This window comes from Dasypus novemcinctus, chromosome 18 (assembly GCF_030445035.2).
Source record: "Dasypus novemcinctus isolate mDasNov1 chromosome 18, mDasNov1.1.hap2, whole genome shotgun sequence".
In the NCBI taxonomy this organism is placed as follows: Eukaryota; Metazoa; Chordata; class Mammalia; order Cingulata; family Dasypodidae; genus Dasypus; species Dasypus novemcinctus.
Genome location: NC_080690.1, coordinates 75,981,244 through 76,001,584, shown reverse-complemented (window position 1 = coordinate 76,001,584; position 20,341 = coordinate 75,981,244). Strand labels below are relative to the sequence as shown.

General features: G+C 42.3%; 1 protein-coding gene and 1 non-coding gene across 4 annotated transcripts; one reads left to right on the top strand and one right to left on the bottom strand.

The window, feature by feature from the left end:
* The first annotated feature begins 249 nt into the window (after window positions 1–249).
* LOC101432282 (zinc finger protein 677-like) lies at window positions 250–20,341 on the top strand. Of its 3 annotated transcripts, none has more exons than XM_058280766.1 (4): window positions 582–1,918; window positions 2,446–2,561; window positions 14,645–14,771; window positions 18,017–20,341. In XM_058280766.1, exons 2-4 carry the CDS (start codon window positions 2,535–2,537, stop codon window positions 19,123–19,125), a joined length of 1,263 nt encoding a protein of 420 aa, XP_058136749.1. In that variant the 5' UTR covers window positions 582–1,918; window positions 2,446–2,534; the 3' UTR covers window positions 19,126–20,341. The 3 variants fall into 3 exon arrangements, with proteins under 3 accessions (XP_012375898.1, XP_058136749.1, XP_058136747.1); XM_058280764.2 differs by having other exon boundaries at window positions 588–682; XM_012520444.3 differs by lacking the exons at window positions 582–1,918; window positions 2,446–2,561 and adding an exon at window positions 250–410.
* Window positions 16,496–16,599, bottom strand: LOC111761164 (U6 spliceosomal RNA). The gene has a single exon (XR_002794603.1). It is a non-coding gene; the product is annotated as a U6 spliceosomal RNA (small nuclear RNA).

Here is a 20,341-nt window from a genome sequence, read left to right as displayed (position 1 = left end):
CTATTCTTCCAAACCTGCTTCCATCCTTATACAAGCATACACGTGTACGCACACGTCCATATATTACATATTTCTTCATGTCGAACCTATTATTTCGTTACCTTCCACGGGTCCTAGGCTCTCCCCAGCCCAAGGTCTTCCACGAACCGTTGGCAAATGGGCGTGCGGAACTTAAAGTACCTATACCAAGGTGGGAGAAAAATAACACACGCAGTGGGCGTGGCACAGGGCAGCCAATGGAGGCGGGGCAGCACCTTAAAGGGCTCGGCGCGCCGTCGCCCGCCTCTCCCCGCCCGCGGTAGAACGACGCGGACAGAAGTGTGACCTGACAAGACCGCGACAACATGGCCGCGGCCAGCGGCAACGCCGAGCTGTGCCCCGTGGCTGTGCTCCGCAACCAGGACGTGCAGGTCGGCAGGCTACGGGGTGTTCGGGGAAGATGGCGAGGGCACCGGGGGCCCCGGCGGCCAGCGCCGTGAAGGATCGGTGTTGGTCGAGAGTGGCGGAAGGGGTGGCGGCCAATCAGCGTCCACTTCCCATCCCCCTGAGTCCGCGGACCCGATGAGACGGCGCCCCTGATTGGGTGTCGGCGCAGCAGCGGGTGGGGCAGAGGTCTATCCCGGAGGGTCCCGGGCCTGCTGAGTACGCGCGGAAGCCGCGGGGCTGGGAGGTCCAGGCCAAGGTCCGGGTGAGGGCTCCGGGCGCGGGGGAGGCCCCCTATTGCCCTGGCGGGGGAGGGGGCGTGTAACTGGCTGCGCGTGCGGAGGAGCCGCCGGCCTCGCGGCACCTGGCGCCTTTGCTCCTCCTGGGTTCCGCGCTGTGGGGAGACCCGCGGCCTCGGCCGCCTTCGCCCTTCCTGCCCTTCTCTCCAGGTGCGGCGCAGGCCCCCAAGAGGAGGAGGCGCAAAAACAACACTCTGAGGGGGGAACCAGCCAGTGTCGGGGCGGAGTGCGGCGTAGCAGCACCCCCTTCCCCCTTCGTGCTCTCCCCGTCGCCCAGGGCGGTGGGCAGGTGCCTGAGCGGGCTCCCCTTTTCCTCTCGAGTGGGTTGTAGGGGATGGGGGCCCTGAGCCCGTCCCGAGGCCCTGAGCGGGCTGAGGGCTTTCTGGTGAACCTGGTGCCTGCGGGTCCCAGCGCCATCTCCCACCGCTGCGTGACCTTGGGCGAGTTACTCCACGGCTCTGAGCCTCTGTTTAATATAAAATGTGGGCTAATAACAGTCCTCCTGGCGTGGGTGGTTGTGAAGGCTGATTGCTTCAATACAAGTAAAAGTTGGCGTCCGGCCTGATGTAAGGATCCAGTTAGTATCAGCTGTAATTGTTGGGGGTGGTGAGTGAATCCTCCTCCCCATCCTCCCTCAGGCCTCTGGTTCCCCGTTTATAAAACCGAAGGGGTTGTGTTGTGGAATTTAAGAGAAGTTCAATTATTTGAGTATAGAGAGGCCAGGACTCAGGAATGATTCTGAGAAGGAAAAATGGTTTATTGATGGCCGGCCGGACTCGGGAGCTTTCAGTTTGAATCCCGAGCCCTGAACAAGATTTTCAAACGTCTTTTATACAGAGAGGAAAGGCCAAATGGTCCCTTTGTTTCAGTTCTCAATAGGCTTCAATTAGCATATATCTTTCACATCTTAGGTAAGCTTTTAGCATGGACTCCAGACATTCTAGATAAGCCTTTAGCGTATTTGGTTTTTGCATTTCCCCTAAATACTTAAAGTTTATAGCCCTTGCATTGTTAAACATTTCCTGGGACTGGAGCCGCTGCCAGTCCCTAAGGGCAGGACTGCAGCCTCTTACCGGTCCACACCCACAAGTCAAACAACCTAGTTATCTCTGAAGAGACAAAGAGCCTTCCACCCATAGCCCACATCAGTTGCACTGGGAAATCTGCCAAACCTGGGCCCAACTCCGATGTTCTGGGTACGTGGCTCTGATTCTGGAAGCAGACAGGCTTACCTTTGTTAAAGGAAAAATGGCACAAGAGAGAGTTAAACAGGCAAGGATGGCCTTATTCAATGACTGTTATAGCAGGGGGGAGAGAATAAAACTCAACTCCCCGGAAACAAATAGCGTTTTAAGGACTGGGGTGGGATGGAGGAAAAAGCCCGGGAAGATAGCATGGGATGAGTGAGGGATCTGTTGATGTTGCAGTTACGGCTGTTTGTTTCCGTAGAAACGGGTGAGGGATTTACTGAGGTCCCCATCAGGACCACCTACGTGGGAATGTTTTCTTTTGCCTTAATTAGACCACCTGGGTGCTGTAAGGAGCAGGAGAGGGGAGGTAGGAGATAAGGAGCTCCCCAATTAGGAACCCCTCAGGGACTTGGTAATCAGGTGAGAGGGAGTGGGGTGGGGGAATCAGGGGGGAGATTGCTAGTTACAACTGTCAGGGTCTGAAGTAGTCCTCTTTCTATTTGTATTCCTCCATGTCCCCCTCCCCCATTCAGATGGAGTTGTTTTTCTCTGCAGTCCTGGAGCTGCAAGATTAGTCTGGACCCAGGAGGGAGCAGGGAAGAGCGCAAGGAGTGCTAGCAGCATGTCAAGAGAACGGAAGACAGTTTTGGTCAGCTTGTCCTCCTGGTCTTTGACTTCTTGCTCATGGACATGGGCAAGCTAGCTAAGCTTTGGGTTCCTCTTCTGGCAAACGGGAACAATTATCTAGTGGGCAGGGCAGTTTATGAATTTATTTGTTCAGTAAACACCTGCCATGTGTCAGGTAATTTGCTCGGGCTACAGTAGAGGTGCCACCAGGTGCTCTGCAGGAGACAGATGTGAAGCATGTTGACAGAGCTAAATGTATTTGCTCATGTGAGACATGGTAGGCAGGAAACAAAGAGGATGTTGTGACAGTGGATCCCTGAACATCTGTGACCTCTGCTTTACACTGTCATCAACACAGGTGGACAGCAGAGGCGGACAACGTGTTCTGGCCTGGTGGAGTTTATCATGGTAAAGATGAGAGATAGACAAGAAACAAAACAATAAGTAAACTGGATAGTATATGAGATGGGGATCAGTCCTATGGAAAAAAATAAAGAACAAGGAAGAATAGGGTGTTCAATTTTAAAATGAGTGGTTAGTTTACCAAAGAGCTGCCCTGCAAAGTACAGAAATGGGTTGACTTTTATAATGGGGATTTTATTTGGGGTGAAAGCTTACAGTTCTGAGACTGGAATGTCCAAATCAAGGCATCATCAGAGATACTTTCTCACCAAAGGTGAACTACTATTGACCAGGCGTGTTGCCACTTGTGAAGCAAGATGGTGGGCATTTCTTCCCAGGTCTCTGCCTTCCCTTCAGGATGTCCTGACTCCTGGCACTTAACTGTGGGCAAGCAGGCATAGGGCTTCCTCTCTTCAGTCTCTTGGGGCTTCTCTGCCTTTCTGCAGCTGTGGGCAGACCTGGAGTCCTCTCACATGGCAGGATCAAATACAGCTAGCTTCTGAGACCAGCAGGAGGGCGGAGATTCATTCTGAGTCACTCCTGACATAGTCCAATCAAAAGCGATCTCCAGTGATCTAAAGGGAATCTGGTGCCATCAACAGGTATCACCTCCACAGGAATAGACTAGTTTAAGAACATAATCTTTCTTTAGGAATTCAACAGGAGGCCTTGCGAACAAGATGACATTTGAGCAAGACCCCATGGAGGCAAGGAAAGGAGCCATGAGGCTCTTTGGGCAGAGGTCACAGCAAATAGAGAGGGGGACGGGGAGAAGCCATTTCAGTAGGATAACCAGGGGCAGCCTCTCTTGGTGGGTAGGAGCCTTCCTGGGAGAGGAGCTGGACATGTAAGGGCAGGGTTCTCAACCCGGGATGATTTTGCCCCAACGGGGACATTGGGGAATATCTGGAGACCTTTTCAGTTGTCACAAGTGGGGCTGGGGGTGCTGCTGGCATCTAGTGGGTAGAAACCAGGGATGCTTCAACATCCTACAATGCCCAGGACATCCCTAGAGCAAAGAATGACCACACCCAAGGGGTCATAGTGCTGGGGCTGCCAGCACATTCTAACGGGAAAGCCTTGAGGCAGGAGCAACTTGTTACCATTGGTCACTGAATTTTATTTTATTTTATTTCATTTTACTTTTTCTCATTTCTCATTTCTCATTTTTTAAAATTTATTTGTTAAGCAGTTTTATTGAGATATATTCACATCCCAAGTGTATAATCAATGGCTTTTAGTATAATCAACTATTGTGCTTTCATCACCACAAAAAAAATTTTAGAACAATTTCATTACTCCAAAAAGAAAAACTCCACACCCCTTAGCTTTCCTTCCCCAGTCCTACTTAATCACTAATCTAATTTCATCTTTATACATTGAATTATATTTTTTCTAAATAGAATCATATAATATGTAATACTTTGGGTCTGGTTTTCTTCACATAGCGTAATTTGTTTACTTTCTTTGTCTGATATTAACATGTTTACGCAGATCTTGATTCTCTCTTGATTTCTTTCTCTTTCATTGTGTTTTAGTGGCAGGAGGCGGTGTTACTGCTGTTCTTTGATTCTTGATTCAGGGGCTTTAGTTTTGTCCCCGTTAGTTGCTTAGATCTAGGCCCTGCACCCAGTAACAGGTTACAGATGGGCTTCCTAGGGCCTTGGGGAGGGAGGTTGTAAAGGCCTGAAAAAGCCTATCTTTTTCACTTTTACTATCCTCACAAGCACTTCCTTAGGTAGCCAGCAGATGGCACTCCTTGGCAGCCCTCATTCAAAACCAGGTTGGAGACTGTTCACTGCTACAGAGACAGGATCAAAGTGATAGAGGATCCTGCCTGGAGGCTAAGAGCCTCCTAATGCAGATTTTCTCAGAGGCAATTCTCCAACCTTTGCTGGCAGCTGCCTCCTTTATCCCCTCTGGTAGGAAATAATCCCACTCCCCTCTGCTTTCTCATCAACCAGTCCCAAGCAGTTGAGAGGGAGATTGAGAGGGCTGGATCTCTTTAGTCCTTTGCTGGCTTCCAGGGCAAACAGTCATGCTGCCGTACCTAGCCTGGAAGGGCTCCTGGGACACAGCAGACCAAATTTGTGGGTCAAAAGCTGAGTCAACCTTAGGCTGTGTCCCTCCCTCTCCCTTTTCCTGGGGAGGTGGATCCCTGGGGACCCTTTGTCTGTAGCTGCAGGCCCAGAGGCCTGAGAATTCAAATATCTATAGTGTGGGAGAGGGTGCGGGCAGCAGCTGCTACAGCTTTTTTTAAAAACCTTTTTTCTCTTAGGAGTTACTGGATATTGAACCAAGGACCTTGCACTTGGGAAGCAGGCCCTCAACTCCTGAGCTACATCCGCCCCCCAGAAGCTGGCTTTTCACTCACAATTTTCCTTCACCTTCTTTTCCTTTGCCCCTCGCTCCTCTGGGCAGCGTCCAGCCTTCCCCTGGTCTCCTAAGCCTTGGAAGAATTTTTTCTATGCTGTTTCTGACTGTACTCTAGCTATTTTTCTGGGAGAGAGATGTCTCATGTCTTTCTAGTCCACTGTCTTCCTTTACTTTTTTTGTTGTTTGTTTGTTTGCTTTTAGATATTTTTTTCTCTCTCCTTCCCCCCTCCCCACCATTGTCTGCTCTCTGTGTCCATTCACCATGTGTTCTTCTTTGTCTCCTCGCATTCTTGTCAGTGGCACCAGGAATCTGTGTCTCTTTTTTGTTGCATCATCTTGCTGCATCAGCTCTCCGTGTGTGTGACGCCACTCCTGGGCAGGCTGTGCTTTTTTTGTGTGAGGGGCAGCTCTCCTTGAGGGGCACACTCTTTGTGTGTGGGGCTCCCCTATGCAGGGGACACCCCTGAGTGGCACGGCACTCCTTGCGCACATCAGCTCTGCACATGGGCCAGCTCAGGAGGCCCTGGGTTTGAATCCTGGACCTCCCATATAGTGTCCCGGCCCGCGGGACGGTAACGAGGGCTCGAAACCTGCCGAGAAAGAATGGTGGGACAAGAGACACGAAGAACGACAGCAAGACAGTGTTCTGATTAAGCTGCAAAATTTTATTGAGGGAACAAAGCATATATACTCTTGGGAAGGGGAGGGACAGTGGATAGGGAGAGGTGGAGGTTAGGGCTTGGCTGTCGCTGTTGCTGGGGTAAGTGGCAGGGTTCAGGGATTGGTGGCTGCTGTTGCTGGGGTGGAAGGCAGACTTCAGTTTCGCACCTTGTGCCTGCGCACTGCTTTATCAGCCTAGGCAGTGGCGGGAAACGGAGAACAAAGGAGTGGGGAGGAAGAAGAACAAGGAAGTGGGCTCCGCTCTGGCAGTCATGTTACTGGCATTGCTGAACTCAGTGTATACTTGTATTGACTGCTCCCAACAATATAGTAGGTGGATGCTCTATCAGTTGAGCCAAATCTGCTTCCCATTCCTTTACTTTTTTATCAATTTTATTGAGACTTACTCATAAACCATACAATCCATCTAAATGATCACTGTCTTTTCTATTGCTGTAGGTACAAATTTATTATTGTTCTGTAACTCAGTAGTCTGACACACAGCTTGCAAAGTGTTGGCAGAGCCATATTCCTTTCTGGAAGCTCTAGGGGAGAACCATCTCCTTGCCTTTTCCATCTTTTAGAGGCTTTCTGCATTCCTTGGCTTCCTTCATCTACAGAGCCAATGACATTCTAGGTATGATTATTTGCTATAGTCACCTTCCTCTGACCACAGCCAGGAGATGTTTTCCAGATTTAAGGATCCGTGTGATTCAGATCTCCCAGATAATCTCTTCTCAAGAGTCCTGACCCCTGGTCACATCTTCAGTGCCCCTTTTGCTTTATAAAGTAGCATAATCAGTGGTTCCAGGGATTGGCTTGTGGACATCGGGGCACAGGAGGGGAGTTGGCATTCGTCTACCTCATACAGTCACTGTGATTGGAAGGTGAAGATTGAGGGTGAAGTGGTGGGAGATAGAAGGGGCCACGTGCTTTATTTTATTTTGTTTTTACTGTCAATTAATTTAGCTTTCTTTCTTTTTCTTTTGCTACGTTTTATTTTGCTGCATCAAGGCCAGTAAAAGTGAACTGCCCATTCAACAAGTATTGAAATCTGTGCAGTGCTGGGTGCTAGTTTGTGTGATTAAGCTGCAGTAGTGAGCAAACCAGGCAAAAATGTCTACCCTGGTGGAGCTCATGTTCTCGTGGAGGCAGACAAGAAATAAATCCAACGTAGAGGCAGGTAGATGTTGAGAAGTGCTGTGGAGAGGAAGGAAGCAAGAAAGGGAGGAAAGGGGAGGAGCAGGGAGAGGGATACAGTTTTAGGTAGAATGAGCAGGGAAGCCTTATGAAAAGGTGGCATTTGGGCAGAGAAGTGGGGGGAGGGAGCAGGCCCCTTGTATTCCAGGCAGAGGAGCCCATTGCAGAGGTCCTGACACCAGAATATGCAGCCTGTGGTCAGGCAAGAGCAGGAGAGCCCAGGTGGCAGAGCCAGGAAGTGAGCTGTGGATGTTAGGAGATGAGGGTGAAGCGTCTCAGGGCAAATCCTGGAAGGACCTTGTGAGCCATCACTTAGACCTGGGATTGGCAAAGAGTCACACAAGGGCCCTACGTCTGGTTTTGTAAAGAAACCATTCATTTACTTAACACCCCTGGCAGTGTTTGTACTACAACATCAGAGTAGAGTTGACTAGTTCCAACAAAGATGGACTGGCCCTCAAAACCTAAAATAGTTACTATCTGGTCCTTTTCAGGAAACCAGGTGCCAGCCTCTGACTTAAGCCATCTCTGTAAAATGCCATCTTTCCCACCTGTCCACAAGTTAATCTCATGTAGGGTGTTCCCTGTAGTATGTCACTGGGTCCTTGAAGCACCCTTCTCAGGGGAGGTATTGTCATCCCCATTTTACAGATGAGGAAACAGGTGTGGAGAAGTTCAGCAGATTTACCCAGGATCCTACCGCTCAGGACACTGCTGCGGCCAGCTGGTTGTTATTTTCATTTTCTTCAGTAATTCTGGATTTTTGTTTCTAAACACATTTTCATATTTGGCATCTCTGAAATTGGGCTCCATCTGCTCTTGAAGGTGTGTTAAAATTATTTTTGGCCTTCCTTTTTGTTGTGTATTAAATAATGGTGCTTCTTATAGTGTAGGTATCTTGGATTTGAACAAAATGGTAATTTCTTTGTTTTCTTCCCAATAGCTGTAAATCTAAGGAAACTTGATAATTTTCATTAAATTTTGGTATCTCACCTTTCATCTGTGTTTATGTGTATTATTCGTGTGTATGTATATGCAGAAAACGTTACATAAATAACATCATACATTTTAAACAGACAGGGATTTTTAACATGAGTTCGATAGATCAGCTTCAAAGAGGGGGGATACCTTGAACTTCACAAAACTGTAGCCCTTGGTGTTCATCAGGCTTTCATAGCTTTCAGCAGCTTTTCAGAGGAATCAGGAGCACAAAAGCCCAAGGCTTCAATAAGAGCCTTGGGCCCATGGCTTGATTGGATTCAGGCTTGCAGGGCCTGCAGGGGCCTTCCCTACCAGCTCTGAGTTTCCACTGAGTAGTCTCAGTGAAGGAAACCACAGTCATCCCACACTTCCCCCCGCCCGCCACACACACACAGTCCCAACGATCCAGAGGTCTTAATTTTTTTTAGCAAATAATTTTATTGTTACATATTAATAAAAGCATGTAATTCATCGAAAGTATATAATCAATGATATTTGGCATAATCAAATAGAACAAAGATTGAGAGATGGAGAAATTTCTTGTTTGCCAGTTTTTTATATATTATTATTATTGAAATAATGAAAATGCTCTAATAATGAGTGAAATGATGCATGCACACTTATGTGACCTTAAAAATTTTCTTTATTTTAATAATGCCTTGAAGTCATAGGGAAAAGGGTGTAGAGCTCAGGATCCTCTCTGCTGTTTCTCACAACCTGTGCTCTGGGTGGTGCAGGCTGGTACTTCATTTCCAGGTACCTTTGTCTTGGCTTCCTTTTCCTGATCACTTTCCTTCACACATTTCAGGAAGCCTTCTCAGCTCCAAGGGCTTCCTTTGCTCAATCGCTATAGTCATCCTTTTAGTAGGAATCTTGTCTTTAACTTGTTTGCCTACAATACCAGCAGCCTGCTGGTTAACACTGTAGACTTCTGGTTTTGCTCGATCACATTTGTGGGGCCTTCCTTTTTGAACAGTGCCATTCCCTTGATGTCTACATCATTTTTCTTGTAGATTGGCCTTTTTGTGGCCAAAGGAACAACTCCATGTTTTCTAAAAGACCTACAGAACATCTAGCAGGAACTTTCTTTCCCATTGTGTTTGTCATCTTGACAAATTACTGTAAGATGGCAGCTCCAGCTAAAATCCCCATGCTTCTAAGATTTTAAAATTTATTTCCCCCTTCCCCTCCACCCCCCACTCTGCTGTTTTTGATGTCTGTGTCCATTCACTGTGTGATCTGTATTTTTTTCTCCTCTACAATTCACCAGGATTCAATCTTGGGGACCTTTGATGTGGAGAGAGGTTCCCTGTCAGCTGTGCCACCTAAGTTCCTGGTTTCTACTGCACTTCACCTTGACTCTCCTCTTCATGTCTTTTTTGTTGTGTCATCATCTTGCTGTATGACTCACTTGCAAGGGCACTGGCTCACCATGCAGGCACTCTGCTCACCACAGGGGCACTTGCGCTGGCCCTTGACTCACCACACAGGAACTTGTGGGCACTCGGCTCACCGTGGGCACTGGCTTGCTGCGCAGGCATGTTTTCTCTTCTTTTTCACCAGGAGGCCCCAGGGGTCAAACCCAGGTCCTGCTATATGGTAGGTGGAAGCTCTATCACTTGAGCCGCATCCACTCCCCATCCCCATGCTTCTTTTTGACAGACAGTCCAGAAGCCCTATGTGGGCCAGGCAGTGGTGGCAACCCAGAGCTGGGTCAGATCAGAAAAGCTTGTCATACTCTTAACACTTTGTAAAGAACATTCTTATATTTATACTATTAACAAAAATCTTTATCCACCACCAAAGTCACTGTTACACAGTCCCTAGATTATTCTCTAGTTTCCTTTCAATTGACCTTTATATCCACAGACTACCCCTTTTGGCCACAATCACACTTACACATCAGCAGTATTATACTAACTACAGTGTGCTGCCGTCCACTCTATGCATTTCCACACATTTATAATAAACTGTATTAAAAATTATATATCCGTTAAGTATCAGCTCCCACTTTCAACCCACATTCTATCTCCTAGTAACCTATACTCTAGTTTACCTCCATGAGTTTATGCATAGTGTTTAGTTCTTATTAGTGAGACCATACAACATTTGTCCTTTTGTTTCTGGCTTATTTCACTCAACATAATGTTCTCAAGGTTCATTCATGTTGTTATATGTATACTGATTTCATTTCTTCTTACAGCTGAATAATATTACATTCTATGTCTATACCATATTTTGTTTACCTATTGATGGACACTTGGGCTGGTTCCATATTTTGCAATTGTGAATAATGCTGCTGTGAACATTGGTGTGTAAAAGTCAGTTCATCATCATTCAATGAATAGACAAATTGTGGGTATACACATGAAATGAAATATTCTGCAGAAATGAAGTCATGAAGATATGACAACATGGATGAACCTGAAGTTCATTACATTGAGTGAAACAAGCCAGACACAAAAGAACAAATACTGTATGATTGCAGTATTATGAACTGAATATATTGTGTAAACTCAAAGAGTTAATAATTAGAATATAGGTCACCAGAAAATAGAATGAGGGTAGAGAATGGAAAGCTGAGGGTGAGTCTGCAGAATTGGTAATAAAGTTGTTTGTAAATCTTTTGAAATAGTTAGAAATGGTGAAAGCACATCATAGTGTTTGTAACTAGCAGTATTATGTGGGTATGACTGTGGTTGAAAGGGAAGTCTAAGGTCGTATACATTACTAGAAGGAAAGATAAAATGTAACATGGGACAGCATAAGTAGTAAAACCTCATGTAAAATACGAATATGGGTGGTATTGCAAATATAAGACTATTTTTACAAAATATAAATATAAATAAACTAGAGAGGTGGAAAAAGAATAACACTGTATATGGCAGGGGAAGCATAGAGAGATTAAGAGGTGATGAGGGGAAGCAGATGTGTTTTTTGGCCATTTGTATTTCCTCTTTTAAAAAATGTCTATTGAAGTCTTGAGGCCACTTTTTAATTGGGTTGCCTTTTTGTTGAAGGATTTCTTTATATAGTCTGGATATTAAGCCTTTATCATAGATGAGATTTTCAAATACTTTTTCCCATTTTATAGGTTCTCTGCTTGTTTTACCTTTATGATAAAGTCTTTGAGGAAGAAATGTTGGAGAGCATGCAGAGAAATAGGGACACTCATTCATTGTGGCAGCAATGTAAGAGGGTGCAACCACTCTGAAAAACAGTTTGGAGGTTCCACAGAAAGCTAAGTATAGAACTACCAAATGACCTGGCATTCCCATTGCTGGGTTTGCACCTAAAATAATCGAAAGCACACCGACATTCATAGCGCCATTATTCACATTTCCCAAAGATGGAAGCAATCCACGTGTCCGTCAACCAATGAATGAATAAATAAGATGTGCTATATACATACAGTGACATAGTATTAGGCATAAACAGTGAAATCCTTATAGAAGCAACATTATGGATAAACCTGGAAAACATCATGTTGAGTGAAATAAGCCAGGCACAAAAGATCAAATATTGTATGATCTCACTGATTTGAACTAATAAGAACAAGCAAACGCCTAGATTCAGAATCTATTAATAGAATATAGGTTACCAGGGTTTGGGGTGGAACTAGTGAATGGAAATTTATCAGTTAAATGTACAGGGTTCCTATTTTGAATGATGGAAATATTTTCGTAATAGATGGTGGTGATGATGGCACAACATATGAATGCAGTTAACAACACTGTTATATATATCCGAATATGATTAAGTGGAAAATGTTAGATTGTATAATATTGTAAAAAATAAAAATAAATCTATAGAACTGTTAATACCCAGTGAACCCTAAGTTAACTCATAGACTTTAATTAATAATACAATTTTTTAAATATGCTAACAATTGTAACAAACAGTGCAAATTGGTGATAGCGTGGTAGTGTGTATGGATCCTGAATTTTGTGCATGATTGCTGTAAACACACAGCTTCTCTAATAAAGGAGAGAAAAACCCGAAGCCTTTTATTTAGTACATTCTCTTTTCACTATATTCTTGTATCTTAAAAAAGGGCATCTATTAACTACATATTCCAGTTTATCATTTAGTAAGTTTCCTTTCTGTTTTCCATTTTCAAGCAAGATATGTAAACAGCTTGTTCATATTCTCTGACTTCAGTCCTTGCCTCCAGTTGTGTTTTCACATCCATTCTACTGATAGAACTTTTGTTGTCAGCATCACCCATGACCTCCCCTTTTGTAAATCCAGTCAACTAATTATCTCATCTTAATTTTCCTATCAGCAGCATGTTGCACAATTGATTAAAGGCACTCTTCCTGGCTATTTTGACATCAGGTTATTATTATTTTTTCAATTTATCTCCCTGTCTAGTGCAAATCCCCACTTTTGTAGCAAAGTTTGTAAATTTCACCAGGAAGGGAGGACATTCTGAGGAAAGTTTGGAAAACCCCCTGCTGGTCTCCATGAAGGAGTGTATTGTCCCTGAATCTCTCCTGTCTTAATGGACAGGGGAGAAACGTCTTTTTTGCCCATGTTGAAGTCCTTCCTCTATGTGTGATTGTGGCACAGGAATGGGCATGTTGAATCTAAGCATTAAACAGCGTATTTTCAACACTCAGGATTGACTTCTCAAGACTGATCTTGCCTGAAAAAGAAGCCTAGAAAGCTTACCTAAGAAAGAATTGTCAGGAATGTCTCTTTCCCACGGAAATGTCATATTCTTAGTTGGTTATTTTATCTTTCCTTCCTGATATGCCTTTTTTTTTTTTTCGGACTTGCTAATTATCTCTGACTCTGAAGTATCCTGCCTAACCTGTTTATTCATACTCACCCAGGGGATCATCATGGGAATTCCTCCCAGTGATGACTTGGAGGTGGGAGTGAGTCCCATGGTGCCAGAGAAGGTGGGCAGCAGGGAGTCTTTAGGATTGCACATCTGGATGCACTGTCAGCACTCTGTAGACCGGTATTATGTGCTGAATTAATGTGCAGGAACAGTGGAAAATTCTGTAAAACAAGTGTGAGACACATACCTGCTTTTCCTTATTTTATAATGTATTTGAAGCTAAACCAGTAAATCAGTGTTTCTGACTCCAAAATAACAATGGTTTGGGATAGAGTGGAAACTTGAGAAAGAAAAAGCAATGATAGAGGGTCTTTTATTCAATAATTGGTTTTAAAATATGGAATCTGTCTAGTAGAGGTACTTGAAGTCATTCTCAGCACATCATCCATGGAGACTGTGGTGTTCACGTAGAGACTCTCCTACAGCAGGTGCTTTAGGTAAAAATGGCTATAATTCTGCCAAGACATTGGGGCAGAGAATTTTATCTGTAGCATCAGTGAGGGTATAGCTAAATTCTGGTTCTTTTTCATTAGGTTATCTAGAAATATGTTGACAACATTTAGTTAAGAACAATTTATGCATTTCATTTATCAAAATTTACTGAAATGCATATGTATATAAAAAGGTCATGAAATTTTATCCAAGAAAATCTATCATTCACATACTACTACTTTTATTGCAATTGTCCATGTGTATATATATATGTGCATGCCCAGGAGCCTGTGGTGTGTACAATGTAAATATTGTCATTTCTTAAATAAGTTTAATATTAATATATCTTAATTGTTTTCCATGGACTAAAGGTTTTGTACAAAATCATGTGCTCTAATATTAGTAAGAATAGTACCTCATAATGTCTTTGTATGTGTGTGTGCACATATGTAATGGTCTTTTATCCAGTTCCCTGTGGTTTACGTTTAACTAGTGTCTAGTAATATCAGTTAGGAAACCCTATGCCAACGTAGTTGTAATGACGTATGTATTACTTACCTGATCCTTTAAGGTTCAGTTCTAAAGCCCAACTTGATGGGGTCAGGTGCTGGCTCTGCCACTTAATATTATTTAATCTGAGGCAAATTCCCTACATGCTTTGTGACAGTTGTCTCCTCTTTAATGTAGAATGTGATCTTTCTATAATAACTTATTGTCATTATAAGAGTTTACTCAAGTAAAGAATTTAATGTTTACACATAGGTTTTAGAAAACCGTTAGTCATTGTTGCTTTTGCTGTCTCAACAATTTTTAGACTCTGACCTTTCTAAACCATTGTGGACTTCATCATCCCTGATGATACCACTCCTGCTCTTGTTCATGTAAAAATTGTCTTTCACTTGGTTTGTACAACATCGTGTCTAGCACTTCTATATAGATGACCCTGTGTTGAATATTTTTCACTTGTATGTTTCTTTTTTTAACCACATAGGTTTTTTAAATCCATTATGATTGATGTGTATTTCATATCCTTGGATGGAAAAGTATGATGAAACTAAATAAAGCATATATGGCTTACTCAATATTAACTTACATGGATCTGGAAAACACATCAATTGAGTTGATCTTAGCACATCTCCTTTCCTTTTGTGGGAGGGTAAGAACTCTCCCCATGGCCACTTGGTGAAATGTGTTTTTCATTTCAGGGACTGTTGACATTCCAGGATGTGGCCATAGAATTCTCTCAGGAGGAATGGGAATGCCTGAACCCTGAGCAGAGGGCTTTGTTCAGGGAGGTGATGTTGGAGAACTACAGGAACCTGGTCTCCCTGGGTGAGGATAACTTCCTAATAGCTTTATTGAGCTACAATTCACATACTATACAAGTCACTCATTTAAAATGTACACCTCAGTAGTTTTTAGTATATTCACGGGTATTTACCTTGCCTCAAAAACAAAGCCTTTACCTTTCAGCTATCGCCCTTGTGTCCCTCCATTCCCTCTCCAGCACTACTCAAGCACTAATCTGCTTTCTGTCACTATAAATTTTCCTATTTGGTATATTGCTTATAAATGGAATCATGATATATAGTCTTTTGTGACTGACTTCTCTCTTCAGCATCATGTTTCCAAGGTCTACCCACATTGCAGCATCTATCACCACATCATTCCTTTTTATGTCCACATAGTATTCTACTGTATAGATGTACCATATTTTGTTTATGCACTTGTCACTTGATGGACATTTCAGTGGTTTCCAACTGTTTGAGTATAGAGAATAATGTTGGTATAAACATTTGTATTGAATTTTTTGTGTGAACAGGTATGTTCGTTTCTCTTCAGTATATATAGAGTGGAGTTGATGGGTTGTTTGGTAACTTTATGTTTAATCATTTGAGGGAATGCCATTTTTTCCAGTGTGGATGCACCACTTTACATTTCCACTAGTGGAATGTGAGGGTGCCTGTCTTAGTATCTTGGCTAATAAGACAAATACCGAATAGTGAGTTAACAACAGGAATTTAATGACTCATGATTTCAGTGGTCAAATGTTTGTTTCTTCCCAGGATTGGTATCTTCTGGCTGGTCAGCAATCTTTGAGGTTCCTCAGCCTTTCTGTCACATGCATGTGGATATCCAGGCATCCCAGTAACACTTGAAGAAATTATTCTTTTCCCGGTTAAATGGTCTTGGCACCTTGTCAAAATGAATTGGCCATTTGGACTCTTAATTCTATTCCATTTTTCTACTATATATCTGTCCTCAAGCCAGTACCTAACACAGCATTTGGGTTACTATAGTTTTGTCATGTTATTTTTTTCTTTATTAGAGAATATGAGGGTTTACGGAACAATCATGCATAAAACCAGGGTTCCCATATACCACCCTGTTAATAACACCTTGCATTGGTATCCAGCATCTTCCAGTTGATTACTTTTTAGTGTTCTGTTAACTATAGTACATCATATAAATTAGGGTTCACTAATTTTGTAGTGTATTTCCACAGATTTTCTACTTTTACATACAATATTTCCCCTTTTAGTCCCATTTTGATACATATTTCAGTACTGTTAATTATAAAATACAGAAAAATAAAGTTTACATTAACTAACACTGCCACAATTCATTTTTTGGCTGCATGCTTCTTTGTCACCTGGTTGTAATATTTCTGTACAAAGAAGTGAATGTTCTCTCTGGCCTAACACAGATTATATATATTATTGACGTTTGGGAGGCAAAAACCGTGTGACTTCTCTACGTTACATGTTACTCTTGCTACAGGTTTGTATCCTCCACAGGAGTTCTGATAAATCCCATTTGATGTTAAAAAAATATATGTCTATTGCTGTATTACTGAATATATTTCTAGAATATATGAGTACGCATTGGTGAGAACTGAATCCTGCACTTATAATTTTTCACACCTGCTGATTGAAAGAATTGTCACAGAGTAGTTTTTTTCTTTTTTGGGGGGTACTTTATAAAAATTCATTTTTATTTTTTCTTTGAAGATGCAATAATGAAGCAAACAAATTTATACAGAATGTAGAGACACAAAAGTAATGGGACACCTCATGAATTTGTGTGTAATCTTTGTGCAGATGTCATGCTAATCTTTTCTGTTATTGCTCCAATTTTAGTTTATGTGCTACTGAAGCAAATACTGGGATGCTCTTTTTTTTTTAAGGAGGTACTGGGGCCTGAACCCAGGACCTCGTACATGGGAAGCAGGCTCAATCACTTGAGCCACATCTACTCCCCTGGGATGCACTTTTTTTTTTAAGATTTATTTTTATTTATTTCCTTCCCCCCACCCCCGTTGTCTGCTCTCTGTGTCCATTCGCTGTGTGTTCTTTCTGTGTTTGCTTGTATTCTCATTAGGCAGCTCCGGGAACCGATCCTGGGACCTTACAGAGTGGGATAGAGGATATTACTATCTTTCGCCACCTCTGCTCCCAGTTCTGCTACATCTTATTTTCTCTCCTCTGTGTCTCCTGTTGTGTCATCTTGCTGCACCAGCTCTCCGCATCAGCCGGCATTCCTGCACAGGGCAGCTTTCTTGTGTGGGACAGCATTCCCATGCAGGGTGGCACTCCTGCACAGGGCAACATTCCCTGCATGGGCCGGCACTCCGCATGGGCCAGCTCACCATGTGAGCCAGTTTGCACTCACCAGGAGGCCCTAGGCATCGAACCCTGGACCTCCTATATGGTAGAGAGGAGCCCAATTGGTTGAGCCACATCCATTTCCCCTGGGATGCACTTTTAATTACTAGTTCTCTACTATTATTTTCTATGGCATCACCATTCCCCAATTCTTAATCTTTATAATACTTTGTTTTTATCCAATATGGATATTTCAGTAGTCAGTGATTCTCAATGTATTTTCTAGTACTCATATTTTGTGCTCCTTCTGGAATATAAGCCCTTTCTTTTATTCTCAAGGAAGAATGCCTTAGAATGCCACAAATCATAATTTAGTATAATTGTAGTTACTTATTATTTGTTGTATTTATTTAAGATGCATTAATTAGTTGTTATTATTATGACTTACAGATGATGGATATCCAGAACCTTCTGTGGAATATAATTATTTTCTTCATTACATTCTCTGACTTGCCATTTATTTACACATTACATAAATTACTTGTGTATGATTTACCATTACACAGCACTGTGTTGTTCCTTAGTTTTTATTTCTGTGCAGCAATTATGTAGCAAAAATGCAGTAAGAAATATCCCTCTCAAATTATCAGAAACCCATGCACGTGCTTTGAGGTGACAGTGGAAAAATATTCCCTTTTTTAGGACATATGTAAGTTAATATCATGTGAGTGGTTTGGTCACAGGGTATTTGTAACTAGTCTTCAGTTAAAAGAATTTGGATTGCATGTAATTGCTCTTTATTGAAGGATTCTGGTCTGTCAGGGTTACTAAATTTTTGAAGACCATGTTTGAGAAGTTTCTTAATTCTGTTCACTATGAGTACCACTTTTGATATAATTTTTTTAAGTTTTCATGTTTAAATATTCATCTCCCAACTCTAATTAATAGGAAGCCTATTCTCTTGTTTTTCAGATCTCTCTCCTAAATGTACCATTAAGGAATTATTACCAAAAGAGGACGTTAATAAGTGGGAATTATGCCATCCGATGATATTGGAAAGCCATGAAAGCCATGGCATTGAGAATTTTGACTTCAGGAAAGTCTGGGAAGATATGCATGAATTTGAGAGTAAACGTGGCTGTGGTAAAAGAAATTGCAGAGCAGTGGTTAGGACCCAGAACAAAAGTCTCACTTGTAGAAAAAATAAACAGCATATCAAATCCTGTAATAATTTCCCTCTAAAGCAGAGTGTTTTTGTTAGAAAAAGTTCACATCAGAGGATTCATTCTGAGCAGCGACCTTACAAATGTAATGAGTGTGGCAAAACCTTTCACCGTTTCTCAAACCTCACAAGGCATGAAAAACTCCATACCAGAGAGAAACCATATAAATGCAATGTATGTGGCAAAACCTTTCACAATTTCTCAAACCTCACAAGGCATGAAAAAATCCATACCAGAGAGAAACCATATAAATGTAATGTATGTGGCAAGGCCTATATTCAAAAATCAGACCTTGCAGGTCATTTGAGAACTCATACTGGAGAGAAACCTTACCAATGTAAAGAATGTGGTAAGGCTTTTACCCAGCGTCCATACCTTTCAAAACACGAGACAATTCATACTGGAGAGAAACCATACAAATGTGTTGCATGTGACAAGGCCTTTAGGGAGTGGTCTGGCCTCCAGAAACACCAAAGAATCCATACTGGAGAGAAACCTTACAAATGTAACATATGTGGCAAAGCTTTTAAGCAGCGTCCTCACCTCTCTAAACATCACAATACACATCGTGACCAGAGACATTATCCTGGAGGAAAACCACACAAATGTAATGAATGTGGTAAGGCTTTTGCCAGACGTTCATACCTTTATCACCATGAGAGAATTCATACTGGAGAAAGACGATACAAATGTGATGAATGTGGAAAGGCTTTTTTCCGAAGAGCAAGCCTTGGAGAACATCAGAAAACTCACACTGTGGAGAAACCTTACAAATGTAAGGAATGTAGCAAAGCCTTTAAGCAGTGCTCAAGCCTCAGGAAACATCAGAATAAGCATTCTGAAGAGAAACTGCACTAATGTAATGTATGCAATAAAACTTTAATCAAATGTTCACACCTTTGGGTTCATGAGAGACATAATGTATTGCGTTTGGTAAGGCCTTTAGGCAGTGGTCTGACTTCAGGATTCACCAAAGTAGTCATAGTGAAAGAAAACCTTAGAGATGTAGTTATTTTGGTAAATCACATAACCATTTCTCACAATGGGCAGTCCATCAGGAAATTCCTGCTGGTAAGAACTAAGACTAGTCTGCAGATGTTCAGTTCTACAGTAGTGGAAAGTCAAAATCATTTAAAACACGTGGCAAGAAGTGTCAGGGAAGCAAGGAGATTGTGGAAAAGTAAAATTCAGTTTATAAAAGTTTTATTCTATTTGAGATTTCTTGAAAAGGCTATTTTACTATTGATGACTTTCATACTGAAGTTTGAAATCTGTTGATATTGTTTTCATCACAGCCCTTTCATGTGTCACCATGAAAGCCAGCAGTAAAAACAGTAAGATGAAAGGGCCTACCCCAGTAATGGAGTTCATTTAGATCAGGGTTTCTTAACCATTCAGGGGGCCCATGAACTTTAATTTTGAATAATCCTAAAGTTTAATTTAAAGACATGCTGATGTTGAGTGTCATAAAATTTTCTGCTGCTGTAGTCTGGTAAGGGGTCCATTGTTTTCATCTGACTGGCAAAGGGGTCCATGGAACAAAAAAGTTTAAGAACCCCTGATTTAGATCTTTGTTTCCTGGATGAATAACAACACTGGATCTTAAGATGCAGTACTGTGTGAATGTGAGTAATGAATAAGATCATGGAGGGTGAGCAGAGAATATATGCAAAACTGTGGTCTACATCATCAGTTAATGTGTTCAGGGTCCTCTTCTACAGATTTGGAGGGCCACAGGATTATCAAAGGATTTCTTTACCAGCAGGCCATAAAACAGCAGGCCAAGTGTTGAGAGACTGAATGAGAGCAGAAGTTATTAGAGACTGCATATGTTATGGAAATAATGGGAAATGATCATCGGCCTATCCATTGGAAGGAATTAGCTGTTCTATATCAGCTACTAATGAAAAATTAGTTTTAATCTTGGTAACTGAAGAGAGGAAAAGAACCAGAGTACAGTGTGCATGTGTAGGATTCACATTTAATCACTGTTCTGACTGTGTTTGGTGCCACTTTATTTCAAGTGAATGACTGTTCTCATGTTTCACTTAATAAAGGTTTATGATTTTAGTAA